General features: G+C 47.7%; 1 protein-coding gene across 1 annotated transcript in view; it reads left to right on the top strand.

The window, feature by feature from the left end:
• Nucleotides 1-1,381: 1,381 nt before the first annotated feature.
• fstl5 (follistatin-like 5) overlaps nucleotides 1,382-21,822 on the top strand; it is a gene marked incomplete at both ends in the record, with an annotated part of 190,975 nt that continues 170,534 nt past the window's right edge. The window contains 2 exons of the mRNA XM_080008170.1: nucleotides 1,382-1,550; nucleotides 2,355-2,412. Of these exons, the coding sequence (XP_079864296.1) occupies nucleotides 1,382-1,550; nucleotides 2,355-2,412 (227 nt within the window). The remainder of the gene's footprint in view (nucleotides 1,551-2,354; nucleotides 2,413-21,822) is intronic.

Genomic DNA, 21,822 nt, shown 5'->3' with positions numbered 1-21,822 from the left:
GAAGCACTGTTCACCGCTCTCGCCAGAACAGAGGACTGAGGGAGGGAGAGAAAGAGAGGGAGTGGGAGATGGGAGAGGGGTGGAGAGGGAGGAAGGGAGAGGGCAATGGGAGACGGGTGGAGGGAGAGGGAGCAGCTGCCTCTCAGGTCAGGTCTGTGATGGCTTTGAGATAAGTGTTCAGCTCCTCCTTCCTTTTCTCTGAAAAACATCAGGTGTTAATGGCGCTTATTCTAATAATACATTATATAGCACCCTTCATAGCCTATTAAATGCTTCACATAGTTTAAAACAGAGAGGAAATGAAACATGTGAGAAACACCTGTGTGTGTGTGTGTGTGTGTGTGTGTGTATTTGGGGAGTGTGTGCGCCTGCGTGCGTGCGTGCCTGCGTGTGTGTGTGTCCAAACCTGCAGTTCAGTCCGGCAGTTGTCTATAAGAAAACCCTCGCTGTGGATGTATTGACCTTCTTTTGACCGTCATATTTTTGTTGATGCCTGCACATTAGAACGATAAACCCCAGCACACATACAGTTTTCAATTACTCTGTTTGTTAATAAGTTACTTCAATCAGGAGAAACCAGATGGAATTAAAGGGACATTTAAAGAACATCAGGCATTAGGACTGAATAATACAATAGAATTGTATGGAGCACTTCCTCCTCATGGAGTCCTGACACTGTTGGTGATGGAGATCTGGAGCTTCTGGATAACCTAAACCGGTGGCACGTGATACTGGTGGAAAGGGAGTGGATGTGGGAGCTGATACTGGTGGAGGTGGGAGCCCGTGCTAGGGGAGATGGAGTGGAGGTGGGAGCTGATACTGGTGGAGGTGGGAGCCCGTACAAGGGGAGATGGAGTGGAGGTGGGAGCTGATACTGGTATAGGTCCTGATATTTTTGGGGCGGCGACCCGATATTGGTGGAGATGGGGTGGAGATGGGAGCTGATAATGGTAAAGATCGGAATTGATAATGGTGGCGATGGGACCTGATGCTGGTGTAGATAGGACCTGAGATTTATCGAGATGGAAACTAATATTAATGGAGATGGGGTTGAAGTGGAAGCTGTTACTGGTGGAGGTGGGACCTGATCATGGTGGAGAAAGGAATTGATAACGGTGGAGATGGGACCTGATGCTGGTGGAACAAGGTCCTGATACTTGTGCAGATGGGACCTGATACCGGTGGAGATGGGACCTGATAATGGTGGAGGTGGGAACTTATATTGGTGGAGATGGGGTGGGGGGGGGGGGAGCTGATACTGGTGGAGGTGGGACCTAATAATGGTGGAGAATGGAATTGATAATGGTGGAGATGGGCACTAATGGAGATGGGTGGAAGTGGGAGCTCATACTGATGGAGGTGGGACCTTATAAATGTGGAGATGGGACCTGATAACGGTGGAAAGGTGGAGGTGGGGGCACAAGACAACAGGGAATCTGCAGCGGTGCAAATGCTGGCCGACAGCACCAGGATTGGATCTTTGAGGGTGTGGAAGGCTCCGGTGGAAGCTCCATTTTGCAGAAGAAATGAAGGACGTGTCTTCCAGAGGGGTGAGTGCCATGCCGGGTGGGCGACGAAGGTTGTTTAGTCGAGAGCAACGAAAAGCTCCCGCCAAACAAAGGCGTCGCCAGGAAATAATGCCGGTGGAGACCCGTCGGACCCTTTATGTGCTTCCATCCTAGCTGCCGTAGCTCACTGTCTTTCTCTAGTCACACGCACTTTGAAATATTTACAAACTACTGCGCGTTTCCGTCTGTGCCACTGTGCTTGACTTTCATTACTCTGTCTGCGGGAGGTAATTCCTCACCCTGCAGAAGGTTCAGATATGTTATCTTGCTGCTGCCATGTTAAGAAAGGCCCTGGCCCCCAGCCTGCTGTGTCTGAGGATAAGGTTAAGGATCTATTATTTATGTAGTGCCACCACTTCTCAACATGGAATAACCAAAGCAGTGGTTTGCACATGAAACGGTTACAAATGAATACAGTTCTGGTTCCATTAGCATTTGACACACACTTAACTTGCTATAATGAAAAATTAAAAGGCATCACACCCTGGGCGGTGAAGTTGAACCGGTTGCCGTTTTCCTGGAGATTAGAGCGTTTTCTGGTCATATTTATTTAAGGGGTGATATTTTCACAGGGAGAGGGGACAGAAAAATCATCCTGTTGACTAAAAAGAACTATCCTCGGAATTCCTCGAAGCCCTCCCCTCGCCTCCCTCCGTGCCTCCAATAAACTCTTGAGTGGCCTGTTAAGTCGTCGTCAAGCGGCTTTTACGCGCTGTGCGAGAGGGTTGTTTGTGACGTGCCGACGTGTGCTGCCGTCCCTCCGTGGGACTCTTCGCTCTCCGACAGATGGTCCGACGGATTTTAAGCCGAGTGGGGGTCTGAAGGCTGGAGGCCACACGTTCTGGTTGGTCGCTGTTAATCCTCTCCGAGCGCAAGGCCGCCACAAAGCACGGGTCAGGACTCCAAACAGTAGACCTGTGTGTGTGTGTGTGTGTCTGTGTGTGCGTGCGTGCGTGTGTGTGCGTGTGTCTGTGTGTGCGTGTGCGTGTGTGTGTGGGTGTGTGTGTGTGTGTGTGTGTGTGTGCGTGCGTGCGTGTGTGTGTGTGTGCGTGCGCTTGCATGCGTGCGTGTGTGTGTGTGCGTGTGTGTCTGTGTGTGCGTGTGTGTGTGTGCGTGTGTGTGTGCGTGTGTGTCTGTGTGTGCGTGTGTGTGTGCGTGCGTGTGTGTGCGTGTGCGTGTGTGTGTCTGTGTGTCTGTGTGTGTGCATGTGTATGTGTGTGTGTGTGTGTGTGTGTGTCTGTGTGTGTGTGTGTGCGTGCGCTTGCGTGCGTGCGTGTGCATGTGTGTCTGTGTGTGCGTGTGTGTGTGTGCGTGCATGCGTGTGTGTGTGCGTGTGTGTCTGTGTGTGCGTGTGTGTGTGTGCGTGCATGCGTGTGTGTGTGTGTGTGTGTGGGTCTGTGTGTGCGTGTGCGTGTGTGTGTGCATGCGCTTGCGTGCGCTTGCGTGCGTGTGTGTGTCTGTGTGTGCGTGTGTGTGTCTGCGTGTGCGTGTGTGTGTGCGTGTGTGTCTGTGTGTGCGTTTGTGTGTGCGTGTGTGTGCGTGTGTGTGTGTGTGTGTGTGTGTGTGTGTGTGTGTGCATGCTTGCGTGGATACGAGTGTGTGTGTGTTGAGCTGGGGGGGTTTGGGGCGGATAGGTAGGGGACATCTTGTTACATTCATAACAGCTTTGTTGTTGTGTGCCATTAGCTGGAACAGCACGCCAACACTGATAATGTAAGTGGAGCAGAGGTTGGTGGTTTGGGTGGAGGAGGGGTGGGCGGGGTTTGCGGGGGGTTGGGGGGGGTGTCTGGCCATGCGATGAATTTTAATGGCCTATGCTGGTCGCAGTTCAGCGCGCACAGCCGCCAAGTCCTGGACAGCGGTGCGGGTTCAGTGAATGACACGGCTGCGATTATGTAATGACTCAGAGGGTCGTGTAACTCCGCCGGCCTCCTCCACGCGTCGGGAAGGGGTTCGTATATTAAACGTTGGTAAATTAAAAATCTATGGCGGGAATGTCAAGGTCCCTCTCCCGCGCTGCCTGTTAGATCATAAAGGCTTTAAATATGGACCACAATCTTTTATTATTGTGTGTATAAATCAGCAGTGTGGTCTACAGCTGCTGCTCTGACAGTCAATTAGATTTTTTTTTTTTTACACTTTACATTCCTTCACAGCAGGCTCCTAAAAAATGTCTGGCGTGCAGATGAGACTGAAATAGTCCCGTTGAAATAATTTGCAGAGTCCACCGCTCTATTTACAGTAGTTGTTGGTAATTGAGGCTTTCGGATTGATCCCCGGGTGCCAATAAAACCCACTGATATCATTAGCCTTTTGGGTTTCCTCAGGTTTGGCGCAATGCTTCGACAAGCTCAGTGCATGACAAGAATAATATTGATTGTAGCTGCAGGCAGCGATACATGGGGTCGAGTTTAGTCATGTAAGGTACATATTTACAGGGTTTCGAGGTTCCATAATCCGAGATTCCCGAATCCGCGCTCTGTGATTATCTGCGTGGACGTCTGGAGCGGACCGAGGGAGTCTCTCCCGCCGCGTCAGACCAGACGTCACTGAAAACCGTGGATTACGTCTTTGATCGCTCCCCTCTTACGGGGATGGGGGCCGCACCGCGCTCGGGTTGGGACGAGGGCGAGTTCAGGTTGGCGTTTGAGAACGATCCGCCCCCGTCAGCTCCGGATGGGCCTCGTCCCCGCCGCCCCCTGCCCGGCCGGGAAGGGAGCGGAGGGAGCACCGGCGCCCCTGCTCCTTCACATGTTTGTTTTACCTGCTGTACGATTGGCTGTTCGTGTCGTGTCTTTGTCGGTAGAGGAAAACGCACTCTGTATCGCAAATAAATCTCGTAAATTTTTCATCGTTATCGTGGAAGATTTCATCGCAAAACATTGATCCAGATTGTTTAATCGCCCAGCCCTAGTTCCTCCAAATGTTCTTAGAATTTCCCGCGCAGTGAAGACGCCTTCTTTAAAACGCAGCACGACTTACAGTTTTTCCAAGTTTCCTTTAAACGCAGCATCGGCTGAAGTTGTCTGTCTACGTGTCGCACGTGGCTGGAGGGGATTAAGTTCCTGTGTGAGTGAAGTGGCTCCTGAGTGGAAAATGCCCCCGCCTCTAGAAACGAATCAAATCGCCTCAACGTCCTTGTACTTCCTGTCAAATTATGACAGTTTTTCCACTAATTTCTGCTCCAGTGTAGATCGGTATTGATCAAACTCGAATGACGACGTCATCTGAAACACCCTGTTTCTTATGAGACCTCAACCATGTGTGTGCGTACTGCGGTTGTCGTGTTCCAGATACTTTTAGCCCGAAAAACCACCCCTGTGGGCAGGAGCCCTAATAAGTGAGGGCAGAGATGAGTAATCTTTTTAATCTTCATGTTGAGGGGTTATACAACCTATATTAGCGCTGTAATCAATAACATGCTGACTTTACAGGCTGAATTAGTTTGTACTATCACAGAGAAAACAGAGCCGCAGTCCCGTCTGTGTCACGCGACGGCTTCCTGTGCAGATAAATCACAGACGATGCATTCTCAGGATACATCCCTCCTTGATGCTGAACAGGAGAATTTGGCACTTCTGAGCAGCAAATCCAGATGGCTGACCCAAAAAATCCCGGGGAAGGGTGTTGATGTTCCGAACCCGTAAGTTTGGATGCCTCGTCTCTTGGGTCAAAGCGCAAACGAATGTCTTTTAAATTGAAGTTCCTCAAAAAAAATCTCTTAACAATACTACCATCTGCTGGCTGTCACTGTCACAACTCCGCCCATCGCCAAGCGCAGAAAATTGTTTTTGGAACCTGCTTATTATAATTCCCTTTAGAATTTCACCACCCCTTTCATTTCACACAGTGTCTGTTTCCGTAGTTACGCTCTTATTGACATGTTTAATAGGTAGACCTCATCACAGCAGTGGCATTTCCTGCCGGTGTACTATCCAATACACCAACATTTGGAATCATCAAATATTAATCTATACTAATATTAATCAAATTTTATTAATACAAAAAGTCAAAAGTCTTTGATGCCCCAATATTTGATCCAATCACTCGTACTGTACCAGCTATAGCTGAGTTCAGTCAACCCCTGATTAAAGTTGTAGTGTTCATTTAATCTGTAGCAAAATGCACTTGTGACACCTTTGGTACGTTTCAGCTAAAAATGTATGAATAACAAATAATACTCTGGGGCGAATTCACAAAAGGGGTTGCGCAGGTTTTTCCCGGCGCTACACTGCACTGCAAATAGTGCCTCGATGCTCCGGTGCTATTTGTGCGTTTTTAAATAAGGTGTTATTTTATTGCATTTGGTGAAAAATTGTCCCCTTTCTTTGCAAATGAGCCTTGTTGCAAAAAAACGTCCAATTCAGAAACACAGACGCTAATAGCCACACACAGTTAGACCCCCCCCTGATTAAGAATGATAATTCCTAAAAGAGGCAAGTGGCATAGTAAATGCTTAATGGTGGCCATTACGGCATTATGGCATTTACGTTCCGCTGCACGTGGCAAATAATGGCAAATTAAAACAGTCTTTTATTATTCTAGATGTATTTATTTCACTCCTTTTCCAAATTGAACAAAACAAAAGCTTTATGGGCGTGAATCGGACGCTAAAACGCCGCAGACGGCGACTCCAATTGATGCCCAATTCATGGTGCTGTTAGCGTCCGCAATCCATTCTTTGTGAATTCGCCCCTTTGTGTTCTGAGCACCATATGCTGCTTTTAATGAGCTCTTTCTGTCCCAAACTAGACAGACGTATGAGTGGAAAATGCTTCCGCCTTCTGCAGCGTTTGCTACTGTAACATCCACGGGAAGCGCACAGTAAATAACAATAAAATCCTAACCCTCCCGCTGAGAGCGCGGCAGGCTGCTAAGCTACAGGGACATTAGAGAGCCATTAGTGTTCCGGTGATTGACCAGCTGAACCCTCTGCAGCCTCAGACCCTGCACCGGGGCCTTCCCGACACCAATGCCAGGGCGTCTAACCGTATGCACCTCTCCTGCGCAACCGACACAGCCGCGGTCCCGGCAGATTGATCCCGAAATTCTCTCGTATCCCCGCCGCGCCTAACACAGGCGGGAGACGTGAGGTGGCTCCGATTGCCTGGATTGCATCAAAAGTGAATCCACCGCCCTCCCCCTTTTCTCTGATGTTGTCGGTCTTGAACTCTGGCGAGGCGGGCGCCCGCTGAGACAGAGGATCATTGAAATTCCGCATTTTATTTCAAAAGTTATTCCGCCTTGGTACGGACTGTCTGCCCGGATTTGCAGCAGATTACCTTTGGAGAGTGGTTTAGCTCCGGGGCTCTGCAGTTACAACCGGGATGGGAAATTAACTTTTCATCTGCTGGCCATCCACAGTCGCTGATACAGAAACGCAGATGCTGAAATTACTATTTTGCCAGAAAGTTTTCCTCCGAATCGAAAAAAGGGCTCCTCGGCGACAACAAGTTCCCTGCAAAAGTGAGAGATGTGGGAAAAGTCCCTCCCAGCGTGCTCCTGTGCTGTGGCTGCAAATGTTCATTCCGAGACACACAGAGTCAAATTTCCATCAGGAAACTCTACCACAAGGTGACCGTTTTAATTTCAACAAAAGGAGGGTTGTTTGATTGGAAATATGGCTGTAAATAGAAAGTGAGATTAAAGTTTTTGGGTCAGGCGCGCGGGAACAGACGGCGCCACAGACACAACAGCCCAATACGCTAAGCACATGTTGTCTAAGAAAGGAGGAATGCGGCCCGGCTCCTTCCATTCTTCCGCGGCGCAGCGTATGTGCGGTGCACGGGGGGTTTGACAGGGAAACACAATACGCCACAGCCCGAGTTCAAAGCTCAGTGTAATCGCGTTTTATGCGTTTTGATAGATCTCTGAAAGGAATAGATAACAGCCGTATAAGAAGGGATTGCCGATAATGAATTATGTCATAACAACACGCAGACAAGGAATTCGCACGAGGCCCAATCTCATTCTTCATCTGTTGTCTGGTGGCGCGGCGGCGGCGGCGCTGACATTATACGCTTGCCATTTGGAACAGGGTTTCCTGTCTAATGAGCCAGACATGTTGGGACTGCGATGGCCTAAAGCTACAGGAGGCGCATTCTTAATAAGGCAGGCTGCTTCTTGGAAGCCCGGCCAAGGCAATCCGTTTTGGCGGCGCTCAGCGATGTTTAAGGTCCGCGGGAGACTCACGAGGAGAGTGACAGCAGGTTGAAATCCCGGACAATTTGGGGGTAAGTTGGATACAGTGAAATCTTGAGCTCGGGACAAACAACACTCCCTTCGGCGTCGCGCTCACACATTACCACGTAGTTGATGCCACGATATCGCAGTTCATCATCATTTGGGAGTTCGACTCCGTAGCTGCAGCCAAGTGCACGGGCGTTCAATTGAGACTCAAATCCTGGGTTTAATGCGAAGAAAAAAGGCTTTTGGCATCATTCATATTATATGTGAGTAATTCACATTTTGCATTGCATCAAAATAATCCCTGGGGGGAGGAATCAAGATTCAAAAATAATTTTGACAGAAGTAGAAAAAAAAAAAAAAAAGATGTGATTCACGCTGTCAAAATAGATAATTATGACAGAATTAGGCTAAAAGATTTTTGGGATCCACACGCATTATCCCGTGTAAATAAAAATGTTTGACAGAATCAAACGTCGATTCGTCCCTTTCACAACTCGGCGGAACGAAAGCGGCGAATCGACTCTTCTTGTTTTCGTTCACCGGAAGTCCTCCGTCACCCGCTGAACCAAAGAAGCGGCAGGGTGCCGGAAAAAAAATCCAACGACTCCTTTTTTTTTACCGAGTGACACGTCAAGAAGCGAATCTCCAAAAAAAACAGCCCGACCTCTCAATCACTCATTCGGTCGGTTGATATCATGAAATCTTGAGCTTGGAACAAATGACTCCCCTCCCACAGTAGCTAGTGCGGCAGAGCCCCGGTGCAGACGTCCTGGCGCCGGGTGCAGCGCTCAGTGGCTGTACCAGGGAACTCCCAGGAGTCCCAGTGTCTGGTTGCCTGAATGTGGAGAGGTGGAAGCTGACGAAGAATGAGCATCTCTGTCCGCTAGAAACCTCACAGATAAACAGAGGTCAGACAATGAGGCCACGTCTGGAAAATGCTCAATGCTCCCCGGTCATAAGAAAGGAATGGGGTGTGTGGGTTGGGGCGGGCGCTTGTGTCAGTGAGCATAAGCCAGTGTGTAGCGTGGCCAGAAATAAGAGGCAGAAATATCTGTGAGTAAACACTGCGACTCTCGCCCGCGGGCCGCGATATCGACGACTCGCAGGTCCGCAGATGCAGAATGAGACGAGATGGGCGCGGATTATCGCAGTTGTCTCGCGGAAATGAAAACCCCGCCTGAATGTGGAAATTCGTGCACACTACGCATTCGTTAAAACCTTCCCGCGACCTCTCAATTAATTGACCTGCAACCCCGCAACCCTAAAGCCTCACACCATCAGGGAGATTCCTGGAAAGCTGCCAAAGTCGTATTGTGTTTCACAACAGATACGTGCCTGACAGGGATTTATAGAGCGCCATTCATGTCCCAAAATAACTCATAAAGCACAGGATTTATGGTGTAGCTGGTGAAAGGATTCTATACTTTAGAAATCACATGTGATTTCTCGCTTTCGGCTAAAGATACGAGGACATCATTACTGAGCCATTTTTATCTCATATAGGATATCATGTATACTGTTAAATGGAGCAGCAATCAATGTTTCACCGGGGCTTTTCAGTATTTCTATGATGGAAGATCAGTCGCCTGAAGAGGTTCATCTCGTCTTCCGGAAACACTACGATGGACAGTTTGCTTTTATGGACTAAGAGAATGTTACAGATCTTATACGCGGACGGTTTCAGTGCGTTGCTCTACAGCCAATCGAGATGTCAGTGTGAACTGGGCTACTGGCTGATAAAAATTGTTTTCTTGCTGGAAACCATTAATTTCTTTAATGTATTTCTAATTGAATGTTAATCTCAAAGCTAGAGCCAGCCCCAGACCTTTTCCGCCGCCGTTGACAGTGTGGCCAATTGATTAGAGCGGCCGGCATATGGAAACGCATGTTAAATCCCTGAAATATCCAAGGTCGCAGGCTATCCAATCCCAAGCTGGTCTGCTGATGTGTCCTTTGGCGAGATGGTGTGTGGGCCAGATTTACATGCTGTGCATGAAAGATGCAATCTGTGTTTCTGTGTTCCCGCAATTCCTGCAACGTTCCTGAATCTGCCCAGGAAGGGAAAGAAAAGCTCAGTTCAATGAAGCTGCACTGGAAATATTGATTAATGAAGTAACAGAACACCAAAACATTTTGGAGGGACTCAATGACACTCCAGCGGAGAGAAGGAGAATTTAAGTGGCTATTGCCCAGAAAATCAATGCCTGAGGAGTCAAGGAAATAACTCCTGATGATTTAAAAAAAGGGATGACGGGACATAAACGACTTTCCTTATAATACATAAGACACCCCGACCAGTGATGGACCACCACAGGAGAGTGGTCTGAACCCAGACGAACTGACTGGTCCAGCAGATGCTCAGACCAGAGCAGGCGGAGGCTGGAGATAGATTGCCATCACAATCGACCCACCAATTAATTAACGTACCTGTGCTAATAGGAGCCTGCTATTTCAAGGCAGAGAGGTTTTATTCACAAAATAGAACCTCGTAAATTGCCAAAATGTCAGTGAATGCCGAACCACACGCATTGCACCAACTTCCGTTGTTTGCAAGATTCCCTCCTAAATTCATAAAGGAGAGATGCATTCTTTGCGACAAAACGGGCTTCAGATGGCAAGCAAACTGCGCTTCCAGGCCGCTGATTTAGTTTGAGTCATAACACGTGCGTTTCTCGGCAAAGAATGCGTCATGAATTCGACAGAAAACAGTGTCTGTGATGCTCGTTATAGAATTAAGATTTGTCCTTCAAACGCTCCCAATACAGACAGAGCCTGACAGAGACTGCACACAAGGCAGTATTCCCCCTAAACTTTCATAAAACACAGCAGCGGGCACAGCCTGGGGTCCGCACAGACCGGCTCTCCTTGTAAAAGCTATTTTTCTCTGCTCATCGTCTGTTGCAGTGGCATTTTGGTTGTGTTGTTGCGAGGTGACGTTAGAAGAGCGCTGATCCGGGCACAGGACATGGCTGCCAGTTCATTTTCTTCCCTGTTGAGGAGAAGTCATTGATCGGTGGTGTTCATCCTCGGTAAGTGATTAGACAAAGACGGTTCAGTTACGAGGCGCGTTCAGAAGAACCGCCAACTTGATTGATGACTCGACTGCCCATCTGTCGATAATAGTCTCGCCGAGAAAAGTTGATGATCAATGATGTTTGCTGGGTATTTGTTTCATTAAATCTAGAAACCAATCTCCACCTCAAACTCTCTCGATAGAGATAAAAATAAGCGTTTATTTTCGCTGAGCCTGCAGTCAGAGAATACAGAGGGAATGGGGGGAAAAGGAATAAACAGAACAAAGAGTTTCGCCCACATCACATCTGCCTTCAAAATAGTCCAGGGCCAGACCTTAATCACAGTTCCAGTCTCAAAGGACTTGCTAGACACCCAGGAAGCCCTTTGAGACCGGGCGGGGCAGTGGGTCCACGAGGGTTAAGCAGAGAAAAATAGTCAACACCCCCTTAACCCTCAGCCCTTTAAGCTGGCGAACATCAATATCACCTTATTGCTGTCAGCAAACCCCCCAGGAAGGTTTTTAGAAGCACTTTGTACAACAGATAGAAGGCCATTCCGAAAAAAAAGGAGCTGTGCAAGATGAGCTTGATTTAATATAATTCAACATTTGTACAGCAACAATTGTAGATGTGAGCTTCTTTTGCAAGATGATTTCTAGCACAAAATTGTGACCTTTTTTTTTATTGGATATTTGTCGCTTTCCATTTAGAGTTACTATTTGGTGAACTCAAAGTGAATGATCTCTTGATAGTGGAGTATTTTGGCCATTTCTAAAAGGAGCTGTTCAGTGTTTGCAAGGTTGTCCCGTACATGTAGGACTCGAGAGCTGTTTACTGCAGGGGTTTATTTTAAACACAGATCAGCCTCAACCTTTAAAACCACCAAAAATAACCACTAATATTGTGTAGCTCCCCCTCGTGCCGCCAAAACAGCTCTGACCCGTGGAGGCATGGACTCCACCAGACCTCTGAAGGTGTCCTGTGGTATCCGGCACCAAGACGTTAGATCAAATCCTTTAAGTCCTGGAAGTTGTGAGGTGGGGCCCCCAGGGATCGGGCTCGCTGTTCCAGCACATCCCACAGATGCTCCATCGGATCGGACCCTAACCCCGCCCATCCACATGACGTAGAAGAAAACGTGATTGATCAGACAAGGCCACCTTCTTCCATTGCTCCATGGTCCAGTTCTGACGCTCACATGTCCATTGAAGGTGTTGTGGGTGGTGGACAGGGGTCAGCATGAACACTCTGACCGCTCCCATACGCAGCAAGCTGCCATGCACTGTGTGTTCTAACACCTTTCTGTTATAGCACCATTCACTTTTTCACCACTTTGTGCTACAGTAGCTCTTCTGTGGGATTGAACCAGACAGGCTGGACTTCGCTCCCCCCGTCCGTCACGTCCATCCAGGCAATGCTCTGAGAAAGTGAAGTTTGGCTTGTAACTGATTTAAATGTACAACTTTGGGTGAACACCTCAGAGTTTCCTCCCAGGTGGGCAGAGGATGGAATGTCTTGCTCAGAGGTTCTTGGGCAGGACACATGCTTCAGAGAGGAGAACAGGAGAACAGCGAACGTAAGACGATTTGTTACTTATCTTGTATTAGCCAAGGGGGGGGGAATTTGGGATGATTCATGGTTACAGGGGGGTATAATACTGTATTTGCAAGTTAAATGTGAGCCTGTAACGGTACATAAAGTTTCGGGGGAAAAGAAATTGTATTGGCATGTTGAGGATTTTACAGACAAAGACAGAGGGGGTAGTGTTGATTCGACAAAGCACTAACCCAGAAAGCTTGAGGCGATGCGTTGAGTCTACATGGAGAACATGACTCATATACTGTACTCACGTCTTGGGGGGATAAACATGTGAGGGATTCATTTGGGTATGTGCAGCATTCAAGTTGCCCCACAGCTCCTTTGGCACGCCGCTTTACCGCGTTTGTCGGGGAAGAACAAGGATCGAGCCGAGCGCCAACCCCCGGGGGGAGAGTAGCGCCTGAGGTTTTGGTCGGGCTTTGAACTTGAAGGAGTTCTTTATTGGTGCACGGCACCATTGGCGCACGAGTGGGGGGTGGGGGGGGGGGGGCATGTGACTGAAAAGCAAACGTGATAGCGCTGACAAGACATAGAGCGGCATCGCACGGGGGGGCTGCGTTTGTGTGAGCGTGATTATTTGGGATGGGGGGGTGGTCTGACGCAGCAGATGCAGCAGCATCCTCCAACCGAATCGATCTTCACACAGAAATGGAGCTGAGTGAGCTGAAATGGGTGCGTCTGCGGGGGGTCTGATGCAGGCAATGAATCAGGAGGCAGAGGCGGTCGACGCCCTCCTCCGGTGACCACGCTGACAGGTTGAAGAATCTCTCAAACGCACCTCGCCGGCAAATCGCTGGCCTACGGGGTCAAATTATCGTAACAAGACAGCCCTGCCATTTAAAACAAGCACTGGGGGCCCACTGGGTCTTAATTTCCCTGTGATTAGTTTGCATAATAGAACGTTTACCCGGACTGGAGACTTTTGTCAAAAGCGATGCCATCACGGGCACGCAATGAGCAGGTCACAGTCAGAGAGCTTTGAGCCCCGCAGAGTGTGCACACTGCTAAGAAACTCATACTGTAGTGACTCAACAAGGGCCATTAGTGTGAAAACCAGCGTTGTTGAAGGAATCCGTTTCGGTTCCAAGAAAAGCTGTTTATACAAGCTGTGGGCTGGTGGGAGCCAAACGGTTGAAGGCAAAGCCAAGCGCAAGCTGAGAATCCAAGAGGAGTACATTAAAAATAGTTCTCTGAATGTTATCTGAAACAATGGACATGCTTGGTGTGGTTGGCAGGGGAAAGGTCTGAAATGTCAGGGGAAAATTCAGCACAAATTGTATTTGGAATTTTTTATTTTTATTTTTTTTAATGGGACAGCGACGGAGAGCTTCGCCTCCTTCGCCCCTGTGGTGAACATTGCACCACCCACAAACTTTCCAATAAAAGTAAACATTCCTGGACTAGATTAGACCAAAGGCAATGATGCATTGGGATGGGTTGGTACTGAAAATGAGATGAAATACTTATACTACATCTGGTAAAATATCGTAATAGGATAACGGTGCATCGACGAGCGTATCCCACAATGTATTTGTGCCAGTTTCTGTGCAGTGTTGTTATCAACCCGCAAACTGCAGCGAGGAAGTTGTTCTGTGACAGTGTGTTGCGGAAAGGCATTGTTCTTTTTACCCACATTCTGAAGTAGGCTGTTAGTATGAACATGGTAGTACGCCATTTTGGACGCGGCGCATATCCGACAGCGATGCGTCTCACTAAACTGACTGAGCGTTCAATCTCCCCCGTGAAAACACAGATTCGATTTGGAGCGGGGTCTCTGAACGCCCACGGCGTCTTAAGAAGCCATCTAACCAGAAAAATGCACCATTTTCAAGTTTTGGTGGAGGCTTCAATTAGTCACTGTGTGCAGAACATTACAGCGGTTGTAACATCGGCCATTACATGTTCAAAAAAACCCACTCCCCTTTGCTATCAGAGAGATTCACCTTCCACCGTAGTGTCTTTGCGCAAGGCACTTTAGAGTCCCGGTTTCCTGACACCGCCCACGGGCTCCAGACTTAGGTCGCAGGGGAACTCGCTGCGGGTTTCGATCAGAATCACGGTGAACTCTTGTTCTTCACGATTGTGAAGAAACAAAAAAAAACTGGACAAAAGATATATTCGGTTGTTTTTTTTAACTCTGCATTTGAAACGATGGCTTTTCCTGCCAAGTTGCCAGAAACGTACCATCGCAGCACGGCGCCTCAAAGGCTCAATCATCGAAAAGTCAAATCATCCTTCAACTGTTTTCGACCGCATGTTGTGAAACTGGTGAAAACACTCCAGCATCAAATAAATGGTATTCTGCACTTCAGAGATGGCCTTGCTGTTTTTTCGAATTATCTATTCAATGTCACTCAAATCCCTTAGATATTGTTCTTTTATGAACAGTCTTTTATCACGTATTCAATAATAATGAAAAAAACAAAAACCTATTTAACTTATCTATTTCATTTATTTGTATTTGATTGTATTTTCCCGGTATCATGTTTGCTCTCAGCCCGTTATTGTTGAAAGGCCGATAAACTTGTCTTTGAACAAAAACACCGTAGATGTGAATGCTGTTATTGCCATTGCTATGAATGGCTGCCTTGTCCACAACGTTGGGAAGAAAAGGCATGTGAGCTCAAGTGGAGCAGATTAGATTCAGCGAGTGGGATCGATTGTCAATTGAAAACGACACAAGGACTGCGAGCGAAACCATAATCAAAACTAAAACTTTTTCACTCAGAACCCATATTTTAAAGATATTGAATTGCAAAACATCTGGTGTCTTTTTTATTTTTTATTTTTTGTAATTGCAGGTACATATGGGAACGGAACAGATAGATAAAATAGACGCACACGCTGCATTGGTCAGGTGAAAGAAAAAGGTACCGAAGGGAAGAAAAAGTTTGGTGCACAGTGAAAAATTCTAACCTCCCACGTCTGGGATCCTCAGTTGGCCGACTGTCCTGGTCCAAACCACTGTGGCTTTAACGCCTCGCTCAAGGGAGCATCGATAGCATCAATTTCCAGGACGGGCAAGAATGTCTCTGTCATTGTCTTTTACATTTCTCTTTCTGGAAGCAGAATTCAATCTGCCAGGCTTTGTAAGGGCGGCAGGGTGAAGATCAACCCAGAGATGTGGCTGACGGGCGTCTGGTCCGGGGAGTCCAGCCAACAGCAACAAAAGCAAAACCGTGTTGATGGAAGACAGAAACTTTTGAGAGAAAAGTTTGTCGTTTGGCTCTGTTGAAGAGGGGGCGGAGCAGCTTCGGGCTGCAACTTTTGCCGTTCTCTTTGGGCTCCGTGTCGGAGTGGATCCCTGCTTTTTCCGTCCAGTTTTCAGCAGCCAGATGCCAGAGCTGAAAGGCTTTTAGAGCTATTAAGACCCTATGTCAGGTGGAAAACCCCAGCAGACGTAAACATTACATTACGTAGTTCAAATTAAACTGGACAAGCTTTGGCTCGTCTTTATTTGTCACACACACACACACACACACACACACACACACACACACTCACGTAATGGAGGCCGTGAAATGTGTCCTTCCTCCAGGGGGCGGGGCCAGGAGCGGTGGGCAGCTTACAGAGCCCGGGGACCAACTTCAGCGTCCATAGCTAGTCAGGCCATGTTCTTGTGCATGTTTTTAGCGGGGGTTCTCACTATGATATATGTAGGAAACCCCATGTGAGCCCGGGGAGAACAAACAAAACTCCACACAGAAAGGCCCCTCATCGGAAGAGTGCAGTGCACCGGAGCGCAGTGCACCAGGTGCCCCGGGCGGGAATCAAACCCAGTGCCCCACGGGTAATTTTCACGGGTAGTCTAGTAAACTGAGCATCACATTCTTCTCTAGAGCATTAAGTGTTCGAAGCGGAGCGACACATGCTCATCCTCACCCTCGGAAGGTATTTTACCCAAAGTCGATCAATGGCAAATCAAAAATAATGAACTCGAACTCAAACTCAAAATTAATATTTGCCCGTATGTCTGTTGGTCCAGTGACTTGATATTGAGTTTAGAGCATGTGACGTGGGCAATTGACACACTACCAATGAGGAGGATCCTGATTGGCTGATAACAGGAAGCTGCTTTGAAGCCAAAGAGGACGTGATGGGCTGGAACACCAGAACATCTGATTTGCAGAAAGCAGATCTCGGTATGCAGTCATCGTGAGCAAACATCCCAGAATGCGGTCGTGTGGCATGTTACTGCATGTGACTTAGACTGGAAAGTGTCTTCAAATGGGGTCATACCTTTTCTATGGAACCCGGTTGGCCGATGACAGGAAGCTGCTTGGATGCAAACGAGAACGCGGTCGTCTCCCAACGCCGCAAAATGTGATCGGCTGAAAGCCGCTCCCGGCATGCATCTATGTGGCGGTCACATGTGACGGCAAGACAGCTGGAAGCGAAGCTGTCCAGCTGTTGGAGTCCGAGCACGGCGGTGGGGGTTGGGTGGGTGGAGCAGGGGCACACGGTGCACAGCAGCAGCGACCCTGTCAACAAGCGTGATGCATCGTGTACCTGGTGAGAAATAGGTGCCATTTGAAAGTCAATGCCGGGGTTTCGACGAACTTGTGGGGATTCACAACCGGCAGCCAAACCTGTGATGGGGCCAGGAGGGGGACGCCGTCAATCTGTTCCCTCCTTCTGCTTCGGCTGGTACACGACACAAGATATTAGAACACGTGTTCCCCTGCACGCGGACTGACCCACGCAAAGAAACTTAGCGTCGTCGATTTCTCTAATTGGTCCCTGCGTGACGGAAGGCTTTCATATCACTACTATGACCACTAGTCATAGTATCGAAAGATAATTTATTAAAATATGTATTCACATGTATATCTGAATGAGCTGTGTTCTCCCAATTCATTTAAATGACAAAGTACGGTTGCCAATATTCCCGGGGTTCCGCTGAAGCCAGCGCATGTCCGGGCCTGGACTTCCTCTTCGGTGCTCCTCGCTCTGCGTCTTTCTTACATAACAGGTAAGAGACGACTCGTTGACCACGATGATGGAAAAAACTTGGCAGCCGGTAAAAATCAGCGGCCGTGAAACCCCGGCTTCACGGCGAACGCAGCTGAGTATTTCTTTATTCATGTTTCAGACACGCCGACGGCAACATATGGATTTGCTTTCGAGATTATGTTTACTCAAAAGCTGTTGGTTACCCGAGAAGAGAATCTGCCCCATTGTAGTAGTGGATTTATAAATCATAACCCCCCCACCCACCATTTTCTTTTAACCTCCTCATGGCAGGTGGACTTAGTTCCCGCGGTGGAAGATGAAGCCAGTTTATCCGCGGAGCTCCGTCCTGTTGTTACAATATTAGTCATTCCGCTTGGAGAGGCTCAGCCGGCGCTGCCTTAACCCGCTCCGAGTGTTCGCTCGGGCGTTACGGCGTGATAAAGTACGGACCCGGGAGGAGATAGACGCCAACGGAACGTCGCACGACCCCACGCTGAAAGGGGGAGTGATGACTAAACCAGAGCTGGGCTGCCCTGGCCACACACCCACACACGCACGCACACACACACACACACACACACACACACACACACACACGAAACCCACTGTTTCCCTCCGTGTGCACCAGCTTTGGAAACGGGTCAAATGTAGGTTCCACCGGCCCAAAGTAAAGGCTCTGCAAGATGTTAACCTCCTTGGAGCTCTTTAGGGCTTTTAATATCGAGATAATAATAATAATGAGACATATTGCAATATCAGTCTTTGAATTCCTTTTACCAATCCCTCCGAGGTCCATCATACTGAGGTTTATTTTAATGCTTTAATACAAGTGTGAAATCAGAGCAAAAGTACTAGTATTTCCAATTAAATGCAGTAATAATAGTTCAGAACCCTTTGAGAGCGATGATGTCTTTACCGTTCATTTTGGCGATAAAGTTGGTTATTATGATTATGACACTGAAAGGATAATATCAATTTATCACCCCCGCTCTCAGATCATCACAGTGGTAATTATAATCGTATTTAAATGTATCTTTTTTATTGTTTGTTATTGTACTTGCGTAATCAGGACAATTTACAAGTTGCACTTTCCTGGTCACAAGGGAAACAATCGGCGCTTTTGAAAGCCACTTGCGATCTTCTCTTCTGACATTTTTGGTCATAGTGGCTGCAGGGAGCAGAACTGCAGCGTTTGTTGCCATAGTAACTCATCACTTCCTGTGCATCGGTACTACATCCCGCCAGTGTACTCTCCAGTACACAGACACTGGGAATCAGAAGACCCGAGTAGCCTCACTGTGCCGCGTTGTGTTGATGGCGTCATTGTGGCACGGGAGGGACGATTCCAACACATAAAGCAGTTGAAATTGTGTCAATATTTACCGCAGAAAAAGTCACAAAATGGCGGTTTTTAAAGTTTGAACTGATTATAATCTATGGCCCGCCCGGAATTTGAAAGGGGGCCGTGAAAAGTCTCTCGCATAGCATTTGCAAAAGTGAGTCCATTAATATCCCATTAAGCGCCGGGACACGAGCAGAGCTGATTGATTTGTCTGCCGGATAATGTGGATCTGCTGATAGCGCGGCCAAGAGGCTGTTAGCGGAGCCGCCTGGCAGCGCGCCGGCTCGGCTCCGCAGAGGAAGAGGGAGGGGAAGGAAACCACGGAGGGGCTGCGGTCGGGTGGTGGAGTCCTTGCGATCCGAAGCATGAAGACACGTTCCCGCCGAGAAGACCGTGTTCCGGGCGTGCTCCCGCCTGCTGCTCCGACTCCTACTCCTTTATTTTTTTACCCACTTTCTTTTTTTTTTCTCAGCCAACCAGCCAAATGTCTGGCAGAGCTAGCTGACAGGCTCCCGCCGCCAAAGCCCAAATCACGGAGCAGTCGAAGAAACGTCAATGTGTGCTCTGCAGCGTAGGGAGTTTATCACCACGCCTCCGCCTCCTTCTTCCCTTTGGTCACACTCCCTGCTTTCCTCTGAGGGAGCACAGAGGGCGGAAGTCACGATCCAAGGCCATTCCTACCGGTTCCACAATTCTCCGAACTATTCGCTGCTGATCGGGGAATTGGGTTTTGAAGTGAAAAGGAGAATCTATCCATCCATCAGTGTTTTTTTAACCTCATCGGCTCAGAGGCCGTACGATCTGCCAGGCTTTTCACGGCGTTTGGGGGGTTTGGGCGGAGTTGGTACGGGCGGGGGAATGGCGCAAACACGAAGCCGCTCTTCGTCCGCCTCGTCCACCGCTTTGCGACGACACTGCTCATTGTCACGGCGACCTCTGACCCCTCCCTACGCTCGCATCTCAGCTCCCATCTCAGCTCCCATCCACTCGCTTAGAAAAGAGGTTTTGATGTCTGGGTTCAGATGGACACAAAGAGCGTGCGTGCGTGCGTGTGTGTGTGTGTGTGCGTGCCTGTTTGTTTGTGTATGGCTGGGGATTCACAAACCCATTCATCCAATTTTTTTAGATAGTGTTCTGCATATTTGATTAAATTTGAATGGATGGGTGATTAAAGTGGTAATCCATCAGATGGTCTGTGTTGGGTGGATTACACTACAAGTCCCAGAATTCCACTCGAAAATGGAATATTTTAACTCTTTAACCCCCTCCTCAAACCTCCAAGGTGTCCTTGTGGTGCTGGGGATAATATTTTGTTCTTTTTTTTGTGAATGCTCAACCACATCAATAGTTAACCGACCACAACCCCCCCCTCCCAATTCCCCACCAATTTGCCTTTCACCTGCTGCTCATTCTTGATCTTTGGGAAGGTGACGGACCCCGCCGCCAACAGTGGAAACGTATAGAGAGGAGCACAAGCGGAACACAAATACACTGAATGGCTGTCTCCTATAAAGTGGCAGTTAAATAAAAATGGGATCAATATCAAAGGATAGCATTTGATTTTTTAACAAAACAATTCTTTAGTTTACCACTCGAAATAAACATTCATTTGCAAAAATCATATGTATATCTCAAATATAATATATATAATCGTATACATATATATATATATATAATCTCTATATATACAGTATACGTGTATTTGTGTGTGTGTGTGTGTGTGTGTGTGTGTGTGTGTGTTTGTGTCTGTGTTTGTGTGTATATATGTATATTTGTTGCTATTATATATATATACACTGGATATATATTTATATGTGTGTATTTGTGTGTGTGTGTGTGTGTGTGTGTGTGTGTGTGTGTGTGTGTGTGTTTGTGTCTGTGTTTGTGTGTATATATGTATATTTGTTGCTATTATATATATATACACTGGATATATATGTATATGTGTGTATGCATGTGTGTGTGTGTGTGTGTGTGTGTATATATATATATATATATATATATATAGATAGATAGATAGATGATAGATATAGATATAGATATAGATATAGATATAGATGGATGGATGGATAGTAGCTCTGAGTCCTGAAAGTTGCAGCTTCTCTCTGAGCTGATTTTAGATTCCATTGGATCACCATTCTGTAACATCATCAGTGATGAATTATCAATGGCTACGCCCATCAAACCAGAAATGCATTTTGACACCATTTCTCCCCAAAACACGCTCACCTCAGGGCATTACCCGGACATTTGCATAAAAGCACACAATATGAATTATTACTAGCAAGTGCAGCTCGGTGAGTGAGCATAACCTTCATCGTTAATCATGTTTCATATTCTTTGAGTAGAAAATGAAAATGGATGACTGATCGTTACAGGTGTGAGAAGAGGAAATTACATTTCTTGGGTATCAACTTCTCCTCCTCCCTGTCAGTCGCTTTCTCATTCCATTTACTTGGGAACGCGGCGGGAGTTCGCAGAGTTCGAGGTACCCAATAGCTTACTCAAGCGATACGGAAGTTTTCCAGACATTTGAACTCTAGATTTTCCTGGCAGCGACAGAGTTTCCTGATTTTCCTGTAAAGCTGAGGGAGCCTCTACCCACACAAACGGGTTTAGGGCGGGAGGCGGAGCCTGTCGGGGCAGCGGAGCGCCGGCGTGGCCAGGGTTTTATTCACACTGGTAACACAAAGTCTCCGCTGGCACAACAGGAAGATAAACTTTGAAATGATTGACGGAGTTTGTTTTGCGCGGACGTGCTCCGGACCGCAGACGTGATCGTGTCCTGCGGCTCCGCCCTCCACTGGAAGGCAGAGCAACATCATAAGGAGACGCTCCCGGCCGGGTCCAACCAATCGGCGTCGAAGAGGCTGATAGGTCGGACCGGGAAAAAGCTGCGCCGCCGCCGGCCCCGTCCAAAGGCCTTATAAAGCCTCTTGTAGGAGCTGCTTATCGGTTTGTAGGAACCAGGATTATTATTTTGAATTATTATAATTTTCGGTAATTGCACTGATCCTGTTCTGAGTCAGGCAGGAAAACCACTATCTAGGGAATTGGGTTTCAGCAATTTGGGGGTAGCCGCAGCTTGCATTTCTTTGCTCCCCGATAATATAAATATCAGTTTAATTCGACAAATAACGACAAAAATAATCTTTTT

The sequence above is a fragment of the Zeus faber genome, assembly GCF_960531495.2.
Source record: "Zeus faber genome assembly, chromosome: 10".
Lineage (NCBI taxonomy): Eukaryota > Metazoa > Chordata > Actinopteri > Zeiformes > Zeidae > Zeus > Zeus faber.
The sequence above is the reverse complement of the archived record's forward strand: the minus strand, read 5'-3'. Positions and strand labels throughout refer to the sequence as shown.